This window comes from Aquila chrysaetos, chromosome 24, assembly GCF_900496995.4.
Source record: "Aquila chrysaetos chrysaetos chromosome 24, bAquChr1.4, whole genome shotgun sequence".
In the NCBI taxonomy this organism is placed as follows: Eukaryota; Metazoa; Chordata; class Aves; order Accipitriformes; family Accipitridae; genus Aquila; species Aquila chrysaetos.
This window is the reverse complement of record NC_044027.1, coordinates 17,377,296-17,400,885: the sequence shown is the minus strand read 5'-3', so window position 1 is coordinate 17,400,885 and position 23,590 is coordinate 17,377,296. Positions and strand designations below refer to the sequence as shown.

Genomic DNA, 23,590 nt, shown 5'->3' with positions numbered 1-23,590 from the left:
GCCCATCTCCAGGGCGCCCCTTGGAGTAACGAGATCCTCAGTGGCAAACCACATTTTACAGGGGGAAAAGGGATTTGTCCTCAGTTAAAATACCCCCTTTCCACAGAGTTTGCAGGGAGAGCACACTGGCACATTGCCTCCCTGACCTCTGAAGGCGCTGCGTTTCCCTGCTGCTGGGTGGCACATAAAATGCCACAGCTGCAGCACCAGCTTCTGACTGGTTGTACAGCAAATGTCTGGCGGCCCCGAACCCGTCTGGGGCTGGATACTGGGTACATGTACACACATGCCCACTCCTTCCCTGGCCATGGAGTGGAAAATACCAGCATTCCAGGAGTTACCAGGCTTATCTGATTTGGGAGGAGGTCCACAGCTTGGCTATTTATATCCAGTTATTTGGGGACTTTGCAGCTGCATTTGGACTACAGACTCCCTGTGGGAAAGAGAAAGAATTAAATTAAATTACTGTAAAAATCTTGAGTGCAGCAAGGACAGCAAACATTTCTGCGGGGTGTTTGTGCCTGGAGTGGCATTAGTGAAACTTTTGCTCGGGTGCTGCTGCCCCTTGGCGTTGTCGCTGGATGGCTTCCCAGTTCCTATCTGTGCAAGCCACCACATCTGAGAGCCCAGCCATATGCTCAGTGCTCTGTGTGAAGTAGGAAGCCTTATACATAACTTTTAACACCACTCCTAGGGGGCTCTGTTTCCATAGGCACTCTGTAATTAAAAGCACATGGCCATTTTTTACCCTTGGCCATCTCATCAGCCAGAGAATGCTCCTAAAAAACTGATCAGAAAGCAAAAGTTTTAAAGTGACAGAATATAGTACTTTGAACATGCGCGAGTGACGTTCTTTAAAACAACTTTTCAATGTTTCCCCTTTTAGATCCTGACCTAATGGCAGAGGCCTGAGAGGACATCAGAACATCCACAGCACAGGTAAAGGGCTACCTGGGCAGAGCCCATACTGGCTGAGAGCCTCGCAGAGCTCCTCCTGCCTTGCTCAAACCAGATGTGTCAAGCTGGTGAGAGTTTTGCACAAGTTAAGGAGAAAGTTTCATTGTCCAAAGCCCTGCTCTGATCTTTAACTTAGAGAACAAGATGTTAGGAAAGTGCCGGTACTTTGTGTGGAGAGGCAGCCCTGCGGTATTGAAAGACAGCTGGTATCAAGCCCAGATTTCAACCAATCCAGAACAAAAACACTAAGTTGCAGTTTTAGTAAAATCTAGATGCCCAGAAGCATCATTTATTGCAAATCAGTTAACCAAAAAAAATACATCATTTTTGCAAACTACAACTTTGCATGTAGATAACTTTATTACAGAAGATATCTTTTCTTAAACTACACTCTAGTTTATAAAACATAGGAAGATTCAACACCACGTGATGTTTTTATCACTCATATTAGGCATGTCACAATAACAATGGTCTGAAATGTTAACTAAGATGAGTGCTCAGCAAGGCGCTGCGCCTTGAGAAACATCTGTTTTATTTGGTGTTCTAATAAAAAGGTACGAGGAAAAGGAACCCTTTTCTTAGGTTTTCTTGATTAACTGCTCTCTATTTGCCTGTCCCATATGCATATCTAGTCTTAGGGTGTCTGCTTGCCTTTGCACCCGAGTGAGTGATATTCCAACACCTCTATAAGGTGATATATTTATGATATATTTAAGACTTGCTCATTTAGATTTTTGAAACAAAATCCACCTTTTCTTAAAAAAAACATATTTACAAACATTAAATCTGCCACAGGCTTATACTATATTTTACATGATACACAGAAAGAGTGCACATCAATATAAAAAAAGATGCATCACTCCAGACTAACAAGAACAAAATGTTAACATTTCACAGCACAGACTCGGCTGTGCTGTCCTTCGCCCTCCTGTTTAGCCAGTCCAGCATCCCACCAAAACCGGCAGCGCTTTCCACTGAGCACCCAGCAATCGCGCTGCCAGAGGAGCTGGATACGGGCGAGCACTTAGTGGTGGCAGTGTTATAATGCTTTGTAATCTCACTCAAGGTTGTCTGCATTAATAGACACGCCTTCTTTAAAATAGGCAGGCCATCCTTAAAATAAGGATGTGGTTTACAAGTTTATATTGGCATTTATTTCTTAAACAGTTACTCAAATGCAAACACGAAAACAAAAAACAGTAAAGATATTCAAAGTAAAATTAAGTCTCCTTTGTGTATAAACTCCACAGTTATGGGTTTGGCATATACTCCGTAGTTATGGGCTTGCTCTCTTAAAAGTTTGGCAAATACACTTCTTTTTGGTGGGGGACAGTATTCATGTTTTGTAGGGGTTTTTTTAATCTTAGAACCTGTTCTTACAGGTCTATAATCCTGATTATTTTTTTTTAGATCATAAAAATCATTTAAATATATATTTTTTTATATATATAAAAACAAGAGAGAACAAAAATTTCTATTATCAAGGCAAATGTACAACTATATAATACTGAAATTTAAACAAAGATTCACGACTGGTACCATAAAATGTCTTCTCAGATATAATAGCAAAGGAAACATTTTAAAGTACATTTCGAAAATCCGTCCATACTTAATTTTTTTTCCCCCTAAGGAGTGGTATTTTTAGTCAATTTTTCCTTCCCCTTTTCTTTCTCACCTCTCTTTCTGAGTTGAAAGAGAAAAAAATAAATTAATGGTATTTCAGATTCACAAATTGCTGCCTATAGCTTTACATAAACATTTCCTCTCAAATCAAACACAATGAACCCCCCAAACAAAAGAGAATGTCCTATAAAAACCTAATTTTTTGATTTCTTGAAACACAACTGGTGTCCCACATTGAGTTCTTAACAATAGAACATATAAATAAAAAGGCAGTGTTTTCATGTAAAATAAAAAGTACATAAATAAATACTAAAAAAAAAAGGAATTAATTTGTCTTTTTCTTTTTTTATAAAAACATATTTAAAAAGGATCCTTTAATAAAAGCATCCAATGTCCTTTTAAAAAAGATCTCCCTCAAGCTTCTAACTCCCACTGAGCGCCAGCGTCTCTGAAACACCGTCTTTTACTTGAAGGCTTCAGGGATGTGTCCCATCTGTGACTGCATACTCGTGGGGGGGCTGGAGATGCCCTCGGACCAGTCGGACACGTTGGAGTGAGGAGACGAGCTGGACCACTGGTCCGGCGACTCCGGAGATGGCGTTAGGAAAGGGTGGTCGGGCACCTGGAGCTGGTGGCTGGGGGTGTTGTCCAAGGGGGAGGAATAACTGTGCTGGGAAGGTGGAGTTAGAAACTGCGTGGTGGTCATGGGCTGGGCGAGGGAGGATGGCAGAGACGTGGGCAGCATCTGGGAATCTTGAGGCAGGATCGTGTGGACTGCCATGGTACTGCTGCTCACCGGCTGCATGTCGGGCTGGCTCAGCTCGGTACCAAGGAAATTTTGGCCGATGTGGCCGCTCGCATTGGAGCTGGGGTTGTGATGCTGTTGCGGCTGCTGCTGCTGCGGCTGCTGCTGAGGTTGCTGCGGCGGCTGCTGCGGCTGCATGTTTTGCTGCTGGAGCTGTTGCTGCTGCATCTGCTGTAGCTGCTGGCTCTGCATCAGGTGAGGCTGGGAAGCCAGCCGGGTGTTGGGCATGGCCTGGTAGCTCATCATCTGCGACAAGCTTGTGGTGGGCAAGCCGTTGTGCAGGGAGGTCATCATGCCGTGTTGAAGGTTCTGCGTCTGCTGATGTGCCCCTGGTTGCATGTTGCCTCTCATCGGGTTGTACTGATTCTGGACCATGCCGTTCTGCAGCCTGGTGAGCCAGTCACACTGCCCGTTCAGACCGGCCGCTCCGCCGACAGAGAAATTCATCGGGGCATTGCTCATCACTGTGCTGGGGCTGGAGACGGGGAGATGAGAGAGACGCGGCGGCACCGAATCGAAGGCCATCCTGCTGGAGTTTCCCATGGCCATATCCTGCTTCCCCGCCATGTTGAGGTGATTGATGCTCATGTGGGCATCAGGCATGCCTGGCAGATGATTCAGAGGCATGGAAGGGGACTGCTGAAATGGAGAGGTCATCAGTGGAGGAGAGGCGACATCTGACAGGTACCCATGGGGCGACTCCAGGGAGTCCACCGGAGACAACACGCTGGAGTTGTCAAGCAGACATCCTTTTCCATCTTGTGATTTTTTCCTCCGGGCTTTGAGGTCTTTGGCATCCTTGCCGTTGCAGCTCAGGCCCTTGGTACTCGGCTTCCTGGCCTTCTTGCCCTGGACGGCAGGTTTCAGGTTGCCGATGTAGCTGTTGGGAGAGCAGAGCGGTGGGGACAGCGTGGGTGCTCCCAGCGGGCCGTTGTGCAGCGGTGGGCTCCGCACCAGGTTGTACTCGTCCAGCAGCCTCACGATGTCGTGGTGCATGCGCTCCTGGGCGATGTCCCGTGGCAGCCGGTCCATGTGGTCCGTGATGTCGCGGTTGGCAAAATGGTCCAGCAGGACCTTGGCGGTTTCGTAGCTCCCTTCTCTGGCTGCGAGGAACAGTGGGGTCTCCTCCTGCAAACCCAGCAAAGATGGTTAGGTTTAAGCTCACAGATTCTCCTGGCTAACACTATCCTGAGCTCCATGCCCAACACCATGCAGATGGGTGGCAGAGACGGTAATCATCTCTCCTCTGGTGTGGTTTTCCTGCTGCTTCTTCCCACCCTGCTAAGCCATATCCTTATACTGATACCAAACCAGGAACCCTATGAGTGACCCAGAACATGTGAGGAGGTGGCCACACGAACACTGTATCATACTTCTCACCAAGCACAGCACAGCACCTCAACATCACCCATAGGATCAAATCCCGCAATGCTTCTTTGAGCTAAATCCAACAGCTTCATTCAGAGCAGAACAATCAAATCAGAGTCTCAGTGCCAGACAGTGTTGTATTTTAGGCAAAAATTACTCTTTAACAGACTCCCCAAACGGTTCTTTCCTTGTCTACATAAGTCCGGGAGACCCCTACCTTATTGTTCTGCATATCCTTATTGGCACCATTCTTCAAGAGGACTACGGCGGCTTCAACATTATTCACAGCAGCCGCCCAGTGCAGTGCCGACTTGCCTACGGAGGAAGACCACGAAATACAACATGCATTAGCGAGTGGTAAGAGTAACAGCAAGCAGCCCCTTCCTTCCACCTCTGAGGGAGCCTGTGTTTTAGTTGCCTGCAGTACCTAGATCATCCACGGCATTGACGTCTGCATGGCAGTTGATGAGATCGTCCAGCATGCCCTCCACAGCCAAGCGAGCGGCCAAGATCAGAGGAGTGGTCCCATCATGCATTCGGGCGTCGAGATCGGTTGCCCTGTTCCTAATCAGGATCTGCCACAACACGGGCCAAAACGCAGGAAACACAAATGTTAGGAGGGACAGACAGCAGACACTCCAGGTACCCAGGTCTCAGGACCTGCAGGCCCCTTTCCAGAGGCTGGTCCCTCCAGTCCCTGCTCCCAGTCTGGGGCTGCACATCCGAGGGCAGCTACGGGGTTGCTGTTTTGCTGTGCCCTGCCCTAAGATAATAGGGGCTTCAGTTTTCAAGACTTTCACCCCACGCTTTCTCAGGGCAAGCTGGAGACCCTGCAATAACTTCAGTTGTGTGACTGACTCAACATGTAGCACCAGTACCTTCCCCAGAAAACCCCAAGACTTGTGGCGACAGGATCAATTACCTGGAAGACTCCTTGGGCATCGGCAGAGACGGCGGCGTGGAGAGGCGTCCTGCCCATGTTATCTTGGATGTTCGCATCGGCACTAGCTTCCAGCAGGCGCTTGGCAGCGTCCGAGCGGGAGTACCTGGCAGCCAGGTGAAGCGCCGTCTCGCCAGTGCGGTCAGTCTGGTTGTGTAAGCTGGCGCCTTGGTAAATGAAATCTGAGATGACGGCGGGAGCATCATCTTCCTCTTCGCTATTGCCAGTCTCCAGCCCTCCTCCACTGCACGAGGCGATCATGAGAGGGGTGAAGCCATCTGAAAAGCACAGGGGAACTCGGTGAAAAAAGGCTTTTTACCCTTCTGTAATGCAGGCGGCTCAGCAAGATGCTCTGTCTGTGATAGATGCTTATTCTCATGGGTGCATCAAGACCGAGTTCCTGACTGGTTCTAAACATCAAACACGAATATCCTTCCTCTGATATGGATCTGAAATTCCTTAGTGGTATCTCACCGCTCGCTGATTTTCCTATTTCATCTGCTACCTTGCACACTAACATGTTAAGGCGCAATTTATAAGGAAGGTTGCTCAAAGCAAACTTGAGTACGGTACAGCACAGCCTTAAATATTTGTATTATTTCAGAGGACAATTTCACGGATGTGGGGAAGACCAAATGTTTGTAATAATTTAAAAGCCTATTAACTACTAATATAGTTAAAAACCTGAAAATAAGACTGTGAAATGTGCAGTTCGGTGGGAGGAGAGGAATCTAGGAGTGGCAGAGAGATAAACTGGATGATTTAATAGGTACTTCTGTATTCTCTAACTTCCGTCTCAGTGATTAAACAAAAGAGATCTCATGGAAAGCAAAACGTGACAGGGTCTATCTCTAAATGAGGCACAACAACAACCATGCGATGCAGAACGCGAGTCCGTACTAGAAATGGAGACAGGTAGGGCTGTCTGGAACTGCTCATCTGCAAGGGGTAAGGGAGGATTTTAGATTAGCTGACAAGCAGCACAGAAGTGAAAGGAGTCCACCTTACCGGGACCTCTGACGTTGACATCCATACAGTCTGCGTCGATTTCCCCCTGCGGCGGGGTAGGTGCCATGGAGGATATGCGCAGGTCAGCGGCATCCAGGTGCTGCTGGGTCCACTGCCTGTGATCCGTCTGATCGTCCGTGTCAGGCAGCATCGCCTGCTCCTCGAACTGGGGAACGACAGCGGGAAATGAGCACCGAGCAAAGCGCACGAGTCCGGGCGGGAGGAGGGGGCTGAGCTCTAACGTGGGAAGCTCCGCAAGTCTCAAAGGTGAGTTTGTCACACGCGGGTTTGCAAAGGAGCCTGCAGCAGCGATGCGTAGTGCAGACTGGGCCCCCCAGGGTCCCTCTGCTCTGCTGCTTTCCGCAGCGCTCTGCTCCTTCCGTGACAAAACCCAGCGAGTGATTACTTGCAGCACAGAAAGGGAATGTGGCAGTGAGCTTACCCTGAACTTCTTGGTGTCCAAGGTCTCCTCATCACCCCACTCATTTTGGTTGTCATCCATCAGCGTGCCATCCGAAGCATTTTTGAGGGGTCTTTAAAAATCAAACCGTACAAAAAATTAGCTCCTCTGCAGGAACTAGTCTGTGGTGGACTCTGCTTATCTACATGCACAAACTGAAAGAAGAATCAAGAAGGCAATTTCCAGGAGGTTCCCCTCAGGTTGCCCTTCATTTTTTGCCAAGTGCAAACGGACCACGAAGCATTTAAAAACCTCCTCCAGATGGGAATACTGCTTTCCCCATGCAGAACTTTAAGAAACCTGATTTTTCTCCTCCCCGCTATGCCAATGTGATGCACTAGAGAACAAAACTCCGATGGTTTCTTTCAGAAGAGCCCCAAGCAGCCCCGCTGCACTGTGTTTAATGGGTTAGTAAGCAAATTACTCACTTCAGTCCAACAGAATCCTCCCCAAGTGGTTCTCGTCGCTTCTTCTTGCTCGACTCTGTCACTTTGAAGCCCTCTGGGAACCAAAGCTGCCCATGCTCCCTGCGCCGCTTACGAGACACCAGTACTCCCACTCCAAAGAAAGCAAGCAAGACCAGCGCAGCCACCACCACGTACATAGGATACAGCTGGGAGTTCTTCGTGGGCTCAGCTGTTTCACCTACAAAACAGTGGGGCACAAAGAGATGCTGAGACATTAAGCTGCATAGCAAACCAGTGACAGAGTGGAAATGAAGGAAAATTAGTTAATAGAGGTACCTAAGTCTGATCTCAATCAGCCCCCCCAAAATAAGGTCATTTTATACGCTATTAATCAGAATTGCAAACTATCGGCAAATTCTCGGCTGCACAAGCCAGCCTGCATCAGGAGACAGCTTCACTTTTTTCTCCTTTAAGGAAAAGGATTAGCAAACTTCAAATCATTGCGCTTGCATTGAGCTGTTAAGACAAAAGGATTTAGGGGGGATTTTCAAGATACAAACTTCAACTCCTTGCATGTCACTGATTGATTGGAGCTGGTTGGGTTTTCTTTTCTTTTCTTTTTTTTTTTTTTTTAATAACTTTTATCATGATAATGATTTTGAAATAAGTCTGGAATAAGCAAAAATAATAAACTGTTTTTGCAATTTTTTTAAGAACAGACTTAAAGCAAAAAAAACCCAAACCAAAAACGATGCAAGGTTATTAAAACCAGACTGTGCTCAAATGCAGCCAGCTGACAGACAACTAAACATGGATAAGGCTGGAAAGTTTTGGCTGTCTCTCCTCCCCAGCCGACCAGCCATACTTACTTTTAACGGCTTCTATTTTATAGGGTATGTTCAGGTTGCCAAGGGAGGCCAAGGCACCCAGGAACGCCGCTACATCGGTTGCACTCTGGAAGCACTGGGAAGACGACTGGATGCACTGGCGGTTATCAATTTCCAAGTAGACGATGGATCTGTGCGAGAGAAGAGTCAATGAGAAACACGGAGCAACGACCACACTGAGCAGACAGATGAGCCCTATCTCCCTTCCCTCCTTAACCCCCCATCAGTGGGAACTGGAAGGTGGGAACCCATCTCCTTGCTTCCCTGCGGCCCAAGCCCTCCAGCTCACACTCATGGTCTATTGGATTTGCCTCAATGAACACTGTGAAATCTAACTCCTTATCTACAGGAATGGAAGGGAGTCTCTGCTTCACAGTGTTTTAGAATTACCCAGACACTACAGTATCTTAAATAATGCTGTTTGGGAGTCTTCAGATCTTTTCAGATCTGTTTCGGTGCTCTAACTCCTTTGCTTTCAGTGGCTTTTGATTGAGCCCACAGAGAGGGAGAAGGTTAGATCTATATGTTTACACCAAGGATCTCCAAACACAGTTTGCAGTAATTGAGTTTTACAACAAAGCTCTAGAAAGCATTTCCCAGGGAGAAATTGTGGCTTAACTTAATGACTTCCTGAAGTCAGACAGTCGGTCAGGCCAACCTCTGCTTCCAGGTCCCACCCAGCCTAGCCCTGGCTCCCAACAATACACAGGACTCCTTCAATCGTGAGAGTCGCTGCAGCATTGTATCAGGGATTGCTGAGCGATCACTTGCTTTTCCCACATGAGAGCAAAATCCGGTTTCTATTCACATAGAAAGCAACGTCTAAATACAATTATCTGGCCTACATCCTTCCCTTTATAGCGTGTTACTATTATCAACACAGAAAACAAATGCTGCTCTGTGAAAAAGGAACCCACTGGTCCCCCTTACCCTCTGATGTCCATCTGATCGAGCTCCCTCTTCTGCCTCCTGCCAGCCCTGGAGTAGAGGCTGCTCTTTACTTTGTTGATGACAGCACTAGACATATCTGACCAGTCCTCTGTTGACCTCTTGATGTAATGCTTTTTCAGCTCCTCCTCATTGCCGTAATATGGAAAGATCATATACTCTCCCTTGGGGTTCTTCTTGAAGACCACGTTGGTGTGCAGCACGCGGCTCAGCTCCCGTAGGAAGTTGAAAGAGTTGTTCTTCAGGTTCTCGGGAGTGATCAGGACCACCACCACCAGTGTGCCATCTGCAAGCTTCTCTGGCATGTTGTTTGCACAGTCCAGACCATCCCATTCGCACTCAAAATTATTGCAGCCCTGGTCACAGTGACCATCTGAGAAGTGATCTTTGCAGTACTGATCATACAGAGGGCTGGGCAGAAGAAAAAGAAAGGCAGAAGAATGAATTAGACCAAGTACTGTGCATATTACCTATCTGCTGAGAAAAGCAGCAGTGGTCCACAAGGACCTCTCTTTTGTATAAATATTCTTCATCCTGATAGACACTAAACCAGTTTACATAGAAGGCAACTGTTTCATGCAGCGCTGTGTAGCATTCACCTCTGCAGGTGAAAGATAGCAGCTATTAAATTGTAAGTTGCAATTTAGATGTCACAAAAAGGGACAAATTACTGTGACTTAGAGAAGACATGGGAACACAGAATAAGTTACTCAGACCAGAGTTTGTCCAGGAATCTGGGATTAAGTTCCTGCTGTTGCCAAAGACAATGTTTGGTAAATGCCTGGATGTTAACATCATCATGTTTTCTGGCTGCTCTTCTATCTGGGGTGTCCCTACAGTGAAACTCACTGTGTTACTACTGTGAGTTGGAGAATTCACTTCTATGGCGTGATACAGGCAAGGATGGGGAAACCATCTGGAATGAGCCAAACCCAGAGAGCTTCCAAGTGTATATAAACTCAGTAAGATGACAGGGAAATGCGGTTGCTTGAGTTGCAGCCCCATAGGCAGCAGAACAGAACGTAGAGAGTGAACAACAACAGGTCTACACTTGGAGCTTCAGCAGATGCAACCAGAAAATACCCCAAGACGATCAGCACAGAGGTCATGGCTTTAAAACAATAGGGTCAATGAGCAAGTCACTTACTTGCACTGCCCTTCATATTTCTGGCAGTCAAATCCATCGTACAGGCAGCCAGCATTATTGCACTGAGAGTCGCACTTGCCATCGTTGAAGTACTTCCAGCACTGCAGAGACTGGGAGCAGTTCTTCCACGGGTCGTTGAAATTGAGGGAGCAGTCACCCCCATCCCAGCCACAGGCATGGTTATTGCATTTCCCATCGCAGATCTTGTTGCCGGCATACCCCGCGCAAACTGCGATCTCGCACTTCTCCTCAATTTTGGGTGGGATGATATCCTGCCCGATCCCACCTTGGAAATCAAAGTCAAGGATGTGGCAGTTGAGGCCGTTGAAGTTGGCAGGGCAGTTGCAGCGGTAGTAGGGGGAGGCATCGCTGAAGAACTCGCAGGTGCCCCCGTTGTAGCAGGGGTTGGATGTGCAGGGGCTGCTGGCCGGGTACTGGCACTCAGGACCCGTGAAGGCCGGCGTGCACATGCACTTGGAGCTCTTGTGGATGGAAATGCAGGTGCCACCGTTCAGGCAGTGCAGGTTCCCACAGGTGCGGGAGTCATTCTCGCAGGTGGCACCCACGAAGCCCTGGGGAGGTGACAGCAAGGAGGGAATCAGAATCACTGGCGCTGTCCTACGAGCAGCCTAACACACGTGTGTGTTCTGGGAAACTCGGCACAAACCCAGTGAATCGGGACACGGCTCTGGTGCGTCCCCTGAAACTAGTGATGGGTAAGAATAATCTGAATGTAATCCCCGCTAGAGCATCCCCCTCAAAATGAAGGGAGCTCTTCTCCATAGCTGCCTGCTCCACCTTTACGTGGTGCAAATAATGGTCAACCAGGGAAGAGCCTGTCCTACAGAGCTGTGCGTCATACCTGCAGGGCTCAGCCACCTCTTTCTCCCTGACCCTAAGCCAGTCTCCTTGCAAGTGAGCAGGGTATGTATATACGGATACACCTCGCTCCAGCGAGCAGCCACAGTAAAGCATCTTCCCCTCCATGCTTACCCCTGGCTATCTCAGCCAGGGAAGCCTCAGGGGCTCAACTGGCCCCCTGACTGCCCCTCTGTGCAAGGGGCTGACTTGCAGGGCCCGTGCAACATCCCATGCTCAGAGCTGGAGAGGAGCAGGCACGTACCGGGGGGCATTTGCAGATGAAGCCACGGCCGGTGTTGCTGGCAACCGCGCACGTTCCACCGTTCCTGCAGGGTTTGCCTTTACAGCCGTCCACCACGGTGTCGCAGCGACGGCCTGCCGAGGGAGAGGAGCATGTGAGAAGCAGAGGAAGGCATGCGAGATGCTTGGGGTGGCTGGGGGGGCTGCAGGATGGGGTGCTGGGAGCGGGGGGACGCAGCGCTCACCTGCATAGCCAGGTCGGCACTCGCATTTGTAGTCATTGACCCGCTGCACGCAGTTCTGGGTGCCGCGGGCGTCGCAGGGGTTGGACAGGCACTCGTTGACGTCTCCCTCGCAGCGCTCCCCTACAAAGCCAGGGGGGCAGATGCAGCTGTAGCCACCTACCCGATCCGTGCACTTGCCATTGTTAAAGCACTTGGGCCCCAGGGTGACAGGATCAAAGAAAGGGCTGCAGTCATCCACATTGATCTCACAGTGCACCCCTAGAGAAATGGGGGAACAACCCACACAGCTCATCAAACAGTATCGGGGTGCCTGGTGGTCACTTGTGTGAACCTTCCCTGCGAAGGGGCTGAGCCTGACCAATTCAATGGCAGTCTGAGCCGCCGCGCTGGCAGGAGGCACGCAGCACCGCGCAGCTCACGTCCAAGGTTGCATGGCCTTGATGGCTAAGCTCGCAGGCAAACACAAACCTCTACCGTTGCATTTGCTTCCGCTAGCCCAAGCAGCTAATGAGCAGATACCGAGGATATCTGCACTCAGCCCACTAATGCCCCAGCCTGGGGAATTAATTTACCTTGAGTTCCTCTGGGGCAGGAGCATTTGTAGGTATTGATGAGATCGATGCAGGTTCCTCCATTCTGGCATGGGTGGGACAAACACTCATTGATCTCCTCTGAGCAGTTAACTCCATGATAACCAGCCACACACTGCAAGGAGGGAAAAGGGGAACTATCAGAGAGGTTCACTCAATTCCCACATGGCTGCAGGAGCACAGCCAGCACCCCAGCCTTCAACCCTCTCAAGGGGCACTGAGCCAGCCTGAAGCTGGGGCAGCTCCTTGGGCAGCAGAAAGGCAGTAACTGGCGCTTTCTCCCTGTACATCTCCGTCCCCCGCGGCACTCACCTCGCAGGAGTAGCCTCCCAGGTAGTCTGTGCAGGTGGCTCCATTCTGGCAGGGGTTGGGGGAGCACTCGTCCACCTGCTCCTCGCAGTAGCTGCCGGTGTAGCCGGCCTGGCAGCGGCAGAAGTGAGTGTTGCCGGTGTCCACACAGAGCCCCGAATTCCTGCAGAGATGTGCTACATCGATACCTGCCGGGGAGAGTAGAGTGAGACGCGGGGACCTCGGTGACACACACGCACCGCAGGGACACGTCCTGGGGATCACAGCCAGGACCGCAGCCTCGGGGGGTGCAATCCTTGAGATCGCTCTGGTTGTGCCAAAGATCCTCACCAAGAGAACTGAGCATGTCTCTGCTCAGAGCCCAACACGGGGGCAACTGGAGACCCCTCCCCAGACCTGTGAGGCCGTACACACGGCAGGGACTGACCTTGCTGCTTAGCGGCCACCTCGCAGGAGACACTGGGGACATCGCAGTAGAGCCCTGTCCATCCGCTGTTGCACTCGCAGCGGTACAGGTTGTTGGTCTGCCAGCACTTGCCTCCGTTTTTGCAGGGAGAGGAATCGCACCAACGCACCAGGTTCTGGGGGGAGCAGAGCAAGGGATGGGGGTCAGGACCCAGCAGGGCTTCTGCAGGAGTGGAGGCTGCAGTGATCCCCCAAATCCCCACAGCCAGCATGCACGGACAGGCGCTGGGGTCAGCAGCTGACGGCCCAAGGCTCCTCTACCTGGCAGTTGAGCCCGGTGTATCCCTGCGGACAAGTGCACTTGTACATCCCGTAGCTGTCCTGACACGTGCCCCCGTTCAGGCACGGCTTGGAGTCGCACTCGTTAATGTCATGCTCGCAGTAGCTGCCCGTGAAACCGGGCGGACAGACGCAGGTGAAGGTGTTGATGCCATCCACGCAGGTCCCACCATTGAAGCAGGAGCTGGGAACACAGACATCACATCCCAGTGAGTCACCGCTGGTCGTGCTCCACGCCAAAGCCCCCACAAACTGGCCCAGGGCTACGGGGCAGCGCAAGGACCTCAGCCCCTTGCTCCAGCCCTGACAAAGGCTGCGCCCGCAGCAGGAGCCGCGCGGGGCTGTACCTCTCCGTGCAGTCAGGCGTGTTGTTCTCGCAGTGGATGCCGCTGAAGCCGGAGGGGCAGGTGCAGGTGTAGCTGTTGACGCAGTCGGTGCAGTTGGCACCATTCTTGCAGGGGTTGCTGGCACACTCGTTGATGTCTTCCTCGCACTTGGGCCCACGGAAACCAGCCAGGCACTCGCAGAAGAACGTGCCGACGCCATCGGAGCAGGAGCCACCGTTATGGCACGGATCTGGAGAGGAGGGACGTACATGTGAAGGTGCAATGGGTCCAGGCCTGGTGCAGCAGCCCTGCCCGGGAGCTGCCCCACAGCACTGTCCTGGCACATGTCCCCTGGCCGCGTGGAGGGATGGGACAGAGCCCGTGGACCAGGCAGAGGCTGGGCCAGCCCCACCGGGAGACTGGGCACAAGGAGGGCACATGGGACACGCTTGCTTGCTGCCCACCCATCACTCTCTCCCCCCAGCCTCCTTCCTGCCAGCTCTCATCTGGCCTTGGACTGACGCAACTCAACCGGGACGTGCTTGAGGCGGCCCAAAAGCCCGGGCAGGGCTGGCAGCACGGCCCAAGCCAAAGCAGCGGCCGAGGCTCGCCCATGCATGGGAAGGAAAATCCCAGCCCCAGGAAGGGCAACGAAGCTGACGGCTCGGGGCCAGGCTGAGCGTGGTCCACGGAGCAACCCCTGCTCTTACTGGGCTTGCAGTCGTCGATGTCGGTGTCACAGTTGCGGCCGGTGAAGCCGGTTCTGCAGGCGCAGCGGTAGCTCCCGTTGGTGTTCTGGCACGTGGCCCCATTGCGGCAGGGGCTCTTCACGCATTCGTTGATGTCAATCTCGCAGGTCTGACCTGCGGGACAGAGCGGGAAGGGGACCACGTGGGCTGGAGGCGCTGGCGAAAGCCCCCGGGGACGACGATGATGTCTTGGGCACCGCTCGCACCAGGGCGGGAGCCCTCGCAGCAAACCGCCCTCACCAAGGGGTGCGGGTGACGGCTGCATCGCATCCACCCTGCTGAGCCGTGGGGCAGGTCAGGACCCTCCCCAGGGCCGGGCACTGTGCAGGGCTGCTGCCGTCTGGCAGGGCACGCAGGCAGCCACCTGCCCGCTGCCGGTCCCTGGCCACCCTCCCTCCTCTCCGTCTTTCACTCCCTGAGCAGCCGAGAAGCGCGGGGTGTGCTGAACCCCCAGACGGGCCATGCCCCTACCTTGCCAGCCGGATGGGCAACTGCAGGAGAAGCTCTCGTAGTCTTCCGACTCCCGGCACTCGCCACCGTTCTTGCACGGGCCGCCAGCGCAGGGGGCCAGCACGTCCTCGCAGGTGGCTCCTGCACAGGCACAAGCACCCGCTGACACCCGGTCTGAAACGACGGCTGGCCCAAGACCCTGATACCCCCGTCCCCTGCCCTGGGCTGCTGCCAGCCCTGGCACAGGCTCTGGGCTTCCCCACTGCCCCCGGGCAGCCCAGCTGGGGCCATCTCCTCCATTCCCGGTCCCCCGTGACCCCGGGCCCCCCACGAATCCTTTAAGCCCTGGCAATCTGGGTTGCGTTAAAGCGCTGCACACTTCCTTTGGCAGGGAAGCGCCGCTCGGGGTGTCTTTCCTCCCTTGCACTCCCCGCCCCGGTCCCTCTCAGCCGCTTTTCCTGTTTACGTCCAGCCGAGGGACACGTTCCCTCCGAACCCTTATCTTCCCTGTCAGCCAGTATCTCCCGAACTGGCCTTTGCTATTTTCCAGAGCCTTCCCCTCCCCGCCTGCCCCGTCCCCGTCCCCCCAGGGGTTTCTATGGCCACTGCCGAGGGCAGGAAACAGCTCACGGCTTCCTGCAATTGTGCACCGGCTGCGGCTCTGCGCGAGCGGAAGCAGGAGGCCGGCAAACAGGAATTGGCTCAGCAGAATCCCCCAGCCCCTCGGCCTCGGCTCGCTTTTCCCAGCGCGAGCATCAGGGCAGAAGAACGGGGCCACCGGCAGCGCCGACCCCCCCAGGGCGATGGGCTGCGAGTGGGGCAGCTGCCTGGTGCTGCTGCCTCGGGTGCTGGCTGCGGCCAAGCCACCGCCTCGGTGCCCTCCAGGAGGAGGAGGAGGAGGAGGAGGAGGAGGGAGGAAGCTCTGGCTGGCTGGTTCCCAAAGCTCCTCCAGATTTCCTCCAGCTGTGCCGTGGCACGGGGAGGTGGAGCCACGGCCATGGGCAGCCCCACGGCAGAGCAGCGCGAGGGAAGCCTCTACGCTTGGTGCCGGCTCGTTGTACACGCAGAGGGACCGATTTGCTGTCACACCCGAAGCGGCAGCCCCGCAGAGCCCCAGTGGGGGCCTGGGGGGCACGGGGTGCTCCCCCTCACCTGTGTAGGGCAGGAGGCAGTTGCAGGTGTAGCCGGCGACATCGTCGATGCACGTGCCCTGGTTCAGGCAGGGGTTGGAAGCACATTCGTTGATATTGGTCTGGCAGTTGGGTCCTGTGTTAAGAAAAATAGATAAAAGCGGCTGTGATGGAGGTGTGCTGGTGGGAGCGGGCTGAGGGTACAGCGGGGACGTGGTGACAATCGCAATGGCCCACCCATCACCCTGGCAGAGCCTCCTGCTCTCAGCTCCAGCCATGGGTGCCCAAATTCTGCTGAAGGTCCCCAGGCTGGCTGCACTGCCACATCTGGTTGTACTGCCACATGACGGTTGGACTTGATGATCTTAAAGGTCTTTTCCAACCCAAACAATTCTATGATTCTAACGCCCAACCAGACCTGGGGTCTCCGCCATCCCCACCGCAAAGCCTCCAGCCCATCTGGCATCACGGGGATGCCCACCCACAGCTCCCGCCGAGCACGGGGGGGACAGGGCAGTGTCCCTGGCTGCGCCCTTACCGCTGAAGCCCTCCCTGCAGGTGCAGATGTAGCCACTGGTCATGTCCTTGCAGGTGCCACCGTTCATGCAGGGATTGGATTCACACTCATTATTGTTAATGTCGCAGTTTGTCCCACTCCAGCCTGGGTCGCAGTCACACCTGTAGCTTTGGGGAAAAATTGGGGCATAAGGCACAGGATCTGGTCCGACCTAGCCCTGTTGGCTACACCAGCCGTCATTTACCCAGCAAACCCCGGCTCTTAATTGTGCCCCTGCAGGGAAACATCCCCCGGCACTAGCACAGAGCATGGATGAGCACCGGCACAGGGGATGGCTGTTTGCCCTGCCTCTAACCCCGACTTTGCTGGGTGGCCCTTTGGTCCCAGCAGCCCCCCAGCAGCCCCCGCACCCTCAGCCTACCCGTTCAACCCATCGTGGCATTTCCCATGGATGCAGGGGTTGCTGTTGCACTCATTCACTTCGGACAGGCACTTGGGGTCGTGGAAGCCCTCGGGGCAGAGGCAGGTGAAGCCGTTGATGCCATCCTTGCACGTGCCCCCGTTGTGGCAAGGGTTGCTGGAGCACTCGTCGATGTTGATGTTGCACATGTGCCCTGGGAAAGCGGGAGGTGAGGAATTGTTACCCCACGGTGGGTGCACGCCACCTCCCGGGGAGCACCCACTGGGCAGGTCCCCCTCCAGCCACCCGGGGAACGGCTGCCGGAGGCTCAAATCTCCAGCCACACGCGTGCCGCCTGCGTAGGAGCGGGCTGCTCTCCGGGTAGGGTGACTTCACACCCTGCATCGCCCACCTGGCTTAATTAAACATGACTGGGAAGAGGCTGTGCCCTGGGCTCGTTTGGTCCAGGAGGGAATAACGAAGGGAGCTGGTTTCAGCCTGTAACCCTACCTGCCGCGGCTGACAAAGCCAGGCTTTATTGTGGCTCCCTGCGAGCGGGAGGACAAGGGGCCGCGCGAGTGGGGAGAGGTGGGGGCTGCTCCCATCAAAGCCCTCCGCCATTTCCAGCAGCGATCAAACAAACCAGTCGGACAAGGCGGCAACCTGATACCCATGGGAGTGGGCGCAGCAGGAGTCGAATTCGCGGCACCAGACGCCCCTTTGATTTCGGCCTGAGCCAGGGTCACCCTCCTGAACAAGCAGGAGCACTGGAGGGTGCAAAACCTCCGGCGAGCGGGATGGCAGCATCTCCCCTCCTCGCTGCACCCTCGCCCGGGCTGCGCGGGGCCACCACCAGCCGCAGGCGTCCCCGCACTGCCGCGGGCACAGGGGACATCCCAGGGCTCCCCGGCGCCGGGCTGGATCCGGACCAGGTCCCCGGGGTGCCACGGTGGCCGCCATGCCCTGCTCTCACCTGTGTACCCCGTCTCGCAGGTGCACTCGTAGCCGTTGATCTTGTCGATGCACTTGCCGTAGTCGCAGGGGTTGCTGGCGCAGTCGTCCAGGTTGATCTCGCAGTTGGGACCTGGGGAGGAGAGCGGTGCCGTTAAGGGGGTCCCCGGCCCCGCTGACGAGGCAAAAACGAAGCCCGCCGGCACTGACTGCTGCCGCCGCTCCACAACAAAGTGCCTCCACCACCAGCGGCTCCCCGGCTCCCGGCTGGGGCGCGGTTCCTGCGAAAGCCGGGCACCAAACCGGGAGAACTCGCCCTCACCGAAGACACCCCGGGCCGGCCCCGGCACCGGGCTGGCTGATGGCGGTGGCCCAGGGCCAACCCGCCTGGGGATGGGGACGGGAATGGGGTGCCGCACCGGCACGGCCGACCTGCGTGGAGCCCCCGGGGGGTTCCTCCCGCTCACCCGTGGTCCCTTTGAGGCAGAGGCAGTTGTAGGCGTTGTTCCTGTCCTGGCAGGTCCCTCCGTTTTTGCAGGGCTGGCTCTGGCACTCGTTGATGTTGATGTCGCAGCGGTGGCCCGTGTAGCCGGGCTGGCAGAGGCAGGTGAAGGCGGCGATGCTGTCCTTGCAGGTCCCGTAGTGGCACGGGTCGGGGTTGCACTCATTGATGTCGATCTCACAGTGAGCACCCGAGAAACCTGCCACCAGCGGGGGGGACACAGGGTCGGGATGGGGGACATGGGGTGAGGATGGAGGATGCGGGGTCAGGACGGGGGACGCTGCTTCCCACCCCGGCCAGGTGTGAGGCAGTGCACCGGGGTGGCCTGACCTGCCCACCTACCCCACCGCGAGCCCCGGGACCCCCGGGAACGGGGTGCAGGCAAGGGAGCACCCTGGCACGCCGGCGGCAGGGCTGGTCAGACCCCGGCTTGCGGGCTTTGTCCCGGGGCGCACAATGACCTGCATTAAAGCCGCCTCGGCTCAGGAGCGGGGCCCCGCGCTCGCCCGCGGCTCGTCCCGGAGCGTGCGGGGGGGCCGGCCACAGGCACCCCCGAATAATAACCCCCCCGGCAGATCCTATTCTCCTGGCCAGCTCCCTCCCCGCCGGGTTTGGGGGTGGAGAGCTGAGGACAAAGTACAGCTTTGACTAGACCCCGCCAAGCCCACATAGCAGCTTTTCATCGGGGCTTGGCATTAGCAAGACACTAATTAGAGGCCATTCAGCTGGAAGATTTCTGGCGGGAGCTGCTCCACAAAAGAGCCACTGTTTGCCACCAGGGCTCAAGTCATCATTTTGTGCAACCGCTCCTTGGGTTTCGGTCGGCGAGCCCCCGCAGCCCTGCACCTTGCGTCCCCATAGAGGCAGCTTTATTCCTTCCTTCCTGCCTTCCCCCTCGCTGCCGCCCGCCGCCGAGGCAGGGAGCACGGTGGGACGGCTGCTGCGGGGCCACACCTAATGAGCGCTGGGCTCGTTATGCCCGGCTCCGGGCCCGGCGGGCGGCAGGGCTCGACTCGCTCCGCCGACGCCTGGGAAAGGGACAGTCCTGCCCCGTGGGAGTCACAGCGGCAGGGACCGACCCCGCTGCCGGGGGGGTTCGGAGACACCCCCCCGAGGCAGGTGCTTGGGGAGGCGGGCACTTGTTCATAATTTGGCAACGTGGTTTTATGGCGCATCACGGGGCAGAAGGTGGGTTGTTCGTGGCCGGTGGGGTGGGACCCCTGGAGCCCCCCGGTACATGGGGACCCCTCACCTTCAGTGCACTCGCAGCTGTAGGTGTTGGGACCGTCCACGCACTTGGCACCGTTCTTGCAGGGGGTGCTGGCGCACTCGTCGATGTCAAACTGGCACAGGTGCCCGTTGAAGCCTGGAACGGAGGGAGAAGTCACGTCCCCGCGCAGCGACTGGACCCACCAGCCTCCCCCCGCCGCCGGGCGGATCCCACCGGGCCCCCCGCGTCCCGGCCGGGGCGCCGGGTTTCCATGGGGATGGCTGCTGGGGGCCCTGAATGCGGGGCTGCGACCCGCCATTGAGAGCATCTTATTTACATCTCTAGAGGAGCAAAGTCTCTGAACTTCAAAACCTCCTTTCACAGATTAACCGTCTCCCCATTCTCCGCTCCACCCCGTGACTTTGACACCGCATTCAAAGCTGCTGGTGCGGCCCCCCCGGCCCCCGGCTCTCCTTCCCAAAGAGGGGCCTTTTCAAGTGCAAAGCCGTGGGGTTTAATCCTCCTTCCCCTCTCCCATGGGCCGGACCCGGAGCAGCATTGCCTGCGCGGAGCTCAGCCCCTCACCGCAATGGGGGAACCCCCCACCAAAAGCACCGAGAGGTGCCCAGCCCACTCTCCCCATTTTGGGGGGCTCCAAAATTTAAGGAGCCCATTTTCGGCTCCTTCCCGGCTCAAGCTGGGATGCATCATGGCTTTGTTTCCGCCGCGACGGCAGTGGGACGGATGCCACGTACCAGTGGGGCACTCGCAGTGGAATTCGTTGATCTTGTCGAGGCAGTCGCCGTTGTGCAGGCAGGGGCTGCTGGCACACTCGTCCGTGTTGATCTCGCAGTAAACCCCCTCGTAACCTGTGGAGAGACCCGGCACACTGTCAGCGCCACAGCACGGAGCTGGCACAACGTGCAGGATGGGCAGGTTATGCCAGGGCGCGTTTGGTTCCCCCCCGTCTTTATAAAGGCAGCTCAGGAGCTGTGCTACAGGTAGTAGGACCTGATGCACTGGCTGCTCCGTGGTTGTCTACCCCGGATCTCCCCGCCCTTGGCTTGATCCAAGCCAGCAAGGTCGGCAAGAGGACGAGTCCAGAGCAGGGCTGATGGTGCCCGACTCTCACCTCCCGTCCCCCCACCGCTGCAGCAGACCGTGCAATCTTTACCAAGCTCTTTCTTTTCAGTGCTGTCCCCAGGCACACGAGCCTCCTGTAGCTCCTCACCCAAACCGACACCGAGCTGAAGCTCAGGGGCACCCGGAGCCCTCCCGCCGCCCACACCCAGCACCGGGGCAGGGGTCCGCAGGGCTGCCCACCCACCGGGCATGCAGATGCACTGGAACTCCCCGATCTGGTCCAGGCAGGTGGCATCGTTCTGGCAGGGGTTGGAGAGGCACTCGTTGACGTCGATCTCGCAGCGAGGGCCCGAGTAGCCCTGCAGACACTGGCACTGGAAGGACCCCTGGGTGTTGATGCATTTCCCCGCGTGCTCGCAAGGGTTGGCTCCTGCAACACACAAGCGCGGCTCACAGGACACAATCCCGGCTGCACGTGAGCTCCCGGCTGCACCGGCGCTTTGCCCAGCTGCTCCTCTGCCACCCGCACGAGCTCAGCCCCTGCGCTCACCCAGCGAGCACTCGTCCACGTCCTGGTTGCAGGCTGGCCCCATGTACCCCGAAGGACACGTGCAGATGGCTTTGCCGTTGACAGGGTTGGTGTCGCAGTTGGAGCCCTCGTTGCAGGGGTTGCTGATGCAGGCGTCATCGAGGTGGCACAGCAAACCTGGGCAGCAAAAGGCAGGTGCACGTCAAGGGCGATGGGCGCGTAAGTCATCACGCACCAAGACCTCAGCTAGGAGCCGGGGGACGTGCAGGGAGCTGCCACCCTGCACTGAGAGCAGGGGGCGAGATGGGACAGGACCTCACCTGTGCGGCCGTGGGGGCACTCGCAGTAGAAGGAGGCGACGCGATCGTGGCAGGTGGCCCCGTTGAAGCAGACGGCGGTGGCGCAGTCGTCGATGTTCTCGCTGCAGCTCTCGCCCGTCCAACCGTTGACGCAGACGCAGTTGTAGCCGCCGTGGTTGTTGTGACAGGTGCCCCCGTTCTGGCAGGCGTTGGGCATCAGCTGGCACTCGTCCACGTCCTCGGTGCAGTACTGACCTGCCAGGGGACAGGGCACCTGCATGAGGCTGGCGCTGCCCAGCTCCCGCAGGCTCCACGAGCATCGCTGCAAAGCAGGACGGCTCTCCCCACCCGGTCCCCAGCACGTCCCGGGGAAGGATCCATCCTCCCAACCCAGCCCCGTGCCACCCCTGCTGTCGGCAGCGGCATTACCTGTCCACTCGGGTGGGCACTGGCAGTTGTAGGTGTTGACGCCGTCCACGCAGGTGCCACCATTCTTGCAGTTGTTGCCTGGACAGTCATTGATGTTCTCCTCACAGTTCTGGCCCGTAAACCCTGCGCAGAGGTGACGTCTGCCATGATGCCAACTGACCAACCGGCCGTGCCACTGCCTCAGCCCCCCGCCAGCCCCCCGCCGACGGCAGGTTACTTGTTATCGGGTGCCGAGCGTGCACCAGCTGCTCCCAGCCCAGCCGCCCGGTTTCATCCCCAGCCCCGTCCCGCCTCTGCCGGGGTTTGGTTCTGCCGCGCAGGTTTCCCTGCCAGGGTACCATCGCCGGAGCCTGGTGGTGGCTTCCTCCACGCAGGGCAGACGGGACGTCCCCGGCGTGGGGCTCACCTGCTAAAGCCCCCGGGTCTGGAGACGCTCGCCCCGAGCGTCGGAGGATCCGGCTCCACGGCAAGCCAGGATGAACCAGGGCTGCTCCCACAAAGGCTTGCGGCACCCGGTGCTGACTCACCGGCTTTTAATTTCACATGTAAAGAGCCTCAGCAGCAGCGCTTCCCCCGGAGGGGGATCCAAGTCCCTGGCAGGGGGAACCACCGCCCCATGCTGCGCTGCGCTAATCCCAGCCCACCTCTCGCGCCGTGAGCCCGGCTGCTCGGGTTTATCTTATCGCCTCCACCTAATAGTGCGGCACGCATGGAAACCGCGCCGCCCCTGGCCTCTCCCTGCGGCATCTGCAGCAGAAATCAAACGGCCCAGCCCTTCTACGGGCATCTGCCAAGCCAACCCATCCTCCTCTAACAGCCCCATGGGTTAAGAGCTGCATTTACTCTAAGACCCCAAAGCCCCCGACCCAGCCGCCGTCAGGCGTCAGCCTTCCCAGCCCGCCCAGGCGCTCGGGGTCGGGATGGCAATGCCAGCCCGCGGCAGCTCCCCGCGGTGCTGGCGCGCACCTGCAGCTCCCCCAAACTCCCCAAGGCGTTTTGCAGGTCCAGACCAGGCTGCTCCCTCGCCCAGGCAGCTCACTACGTCACCTCTGCCTCCATCGGAAGGGACCGGGTGCCCAGGTTCATCATCTGTGGGACCCCAGACCCTGGCCCAACTGGGGGTTTTCCCCTCTCTCCCTCTCCAAAGGGCCACGTTTTCCTCTACCCCATAGCCTCAGCCCCATCACAAGAGGAGCAGCAACAGCTCTTTACGATTGCTGGTAGGAGTCCAAAGCAGATAACTTTGATTTGTGCCTCATTTTTAAGCAGCTGGGCTGAGACTGAACAGCAATAACTGGCAATGTCCTAGATACCAGGATTAACTCATTTTGAACCATCGGAATGAGTAATTAGTACTGCAATTACTTTAAACTCAGGGTTACATTCTACAGCGATGGCACGATAAAACAGCCGAGATTAGTTTAACTTGAAGAAACCCGGTACGGCCAGGCCTCTCCAGGAATGAAAAGCGGACAT

General features: G+C 56.1%; 1 protein-coding gene across 2 annotated transcripts in view; it reads right to left on the bottom strand.

Moving 5' to 3' along the window:
- Positions 1-1,219: 1,219 nt before the first annotated feature.
- NOTCH1 (notch receptor 1) overlaps positions 1,220-23,590 on the bottom strand; it is a 45,111-nt gene continuing 22,740 nt past the window's right edge. Inside the window, exons 5-34 of one of the 2 annotated variants that reach the window (XM_030000497.2) lie at positions 22,115-22,237; positions 21,707-21,940; positions 21,408-21,563; positions 21,102-21,287; positions 20,530-20,643; positions 19,817-19,930; positions 18,530-18,763; positions 18,085-18,195; positions 17,133-17,325; positions 16,733-16,878; positions 16,217-16,330; positions 15,086-15,205; positions 14,576-14,728; positions 13,887-14,115; positions 13,522-13,723; positions 13,223-13,376; positions 12,799-12,983; positions 12,469-12,601; positions 11,897-12,154; positions 11,674-11,786; positions 10,551-11,122; positions 9,386-9,814; positions 8,438-8,586; positions 7,590-7,806; positions 7,144-7,234; positions 6,702-6,867; positions 5,676-5,971; positions 5,181-5,328; positions 4,971-5,068; positions 1,220-4,513 (exon numbers count right to left, since the gene is read on the bottom strand). In XM_030000497.2, coding sequence (XP_029856357.1) covers positions 3,044-4,513; positions 4,971-5,068; positions 5,181-5,328; positions 5,676-5,971; positions 6,702-6,867; positions 7,144-7,234; positions 7,590-7,806; positions 8,438-8,586; positions 9,386-9,814; positions 10,551-11,122; positions 11,674-11,786; positions 11,897-12,154; positions 12,469-12,601; positions 12,799-12,983; positions 13,223-13,376; positions 13,522-13,723; positions 13,887-14,115; positions 14,576-14,728; positions 15,086-15,205; positions 16,217-16,330; positions 16,733-16,878; positions 17,133-17,325; positions 18,085-18,195; positions 18,530-18,763; positions 19,817-19,930; positions 20,530-20,643; positions 21,102-21,287; positions 21,408-21,563; positions 21,707-21,940; positions 22,115-22,237 — 6,908 coding nt within the window. In that variant the 3' untranslated portion in view covers positions 1,220-3,043. The remainder of the gene's footprint in view (positions 4,514-4,970; positions 5,069-5,180; positions 5,329-5,675; positions 5,972-6,701; positions 6,868-7,143; positions 7,235-7,589; positions 7,807-8,437; positions 8,587-9,385; positions 9,815-10,550; positions 11,123-11,673; positions 11,787-11,896; positions 12,155-12,468; positions 12,602-12,798; positions 12,984-13,222; positions 13,377-13,521; positions 13,724-13,886; positions 14,116-14,575; positions 14,729-15,085; positions 15,206-16,216; positions 16,331-16,732; positions 16,879-17,132; positions 17,326-18,084; positions 18,196-18,529; positions 18,764-19,816; positions 19,931-20,529; positions 20,644-21,101; positions 21,288-21,407; positions 21,564-21,706; positions 21,941-22,114; positions 22,238-23,590) is intronic. The other variant, XM_030000498.2, reaches the window with a different exon arrangement.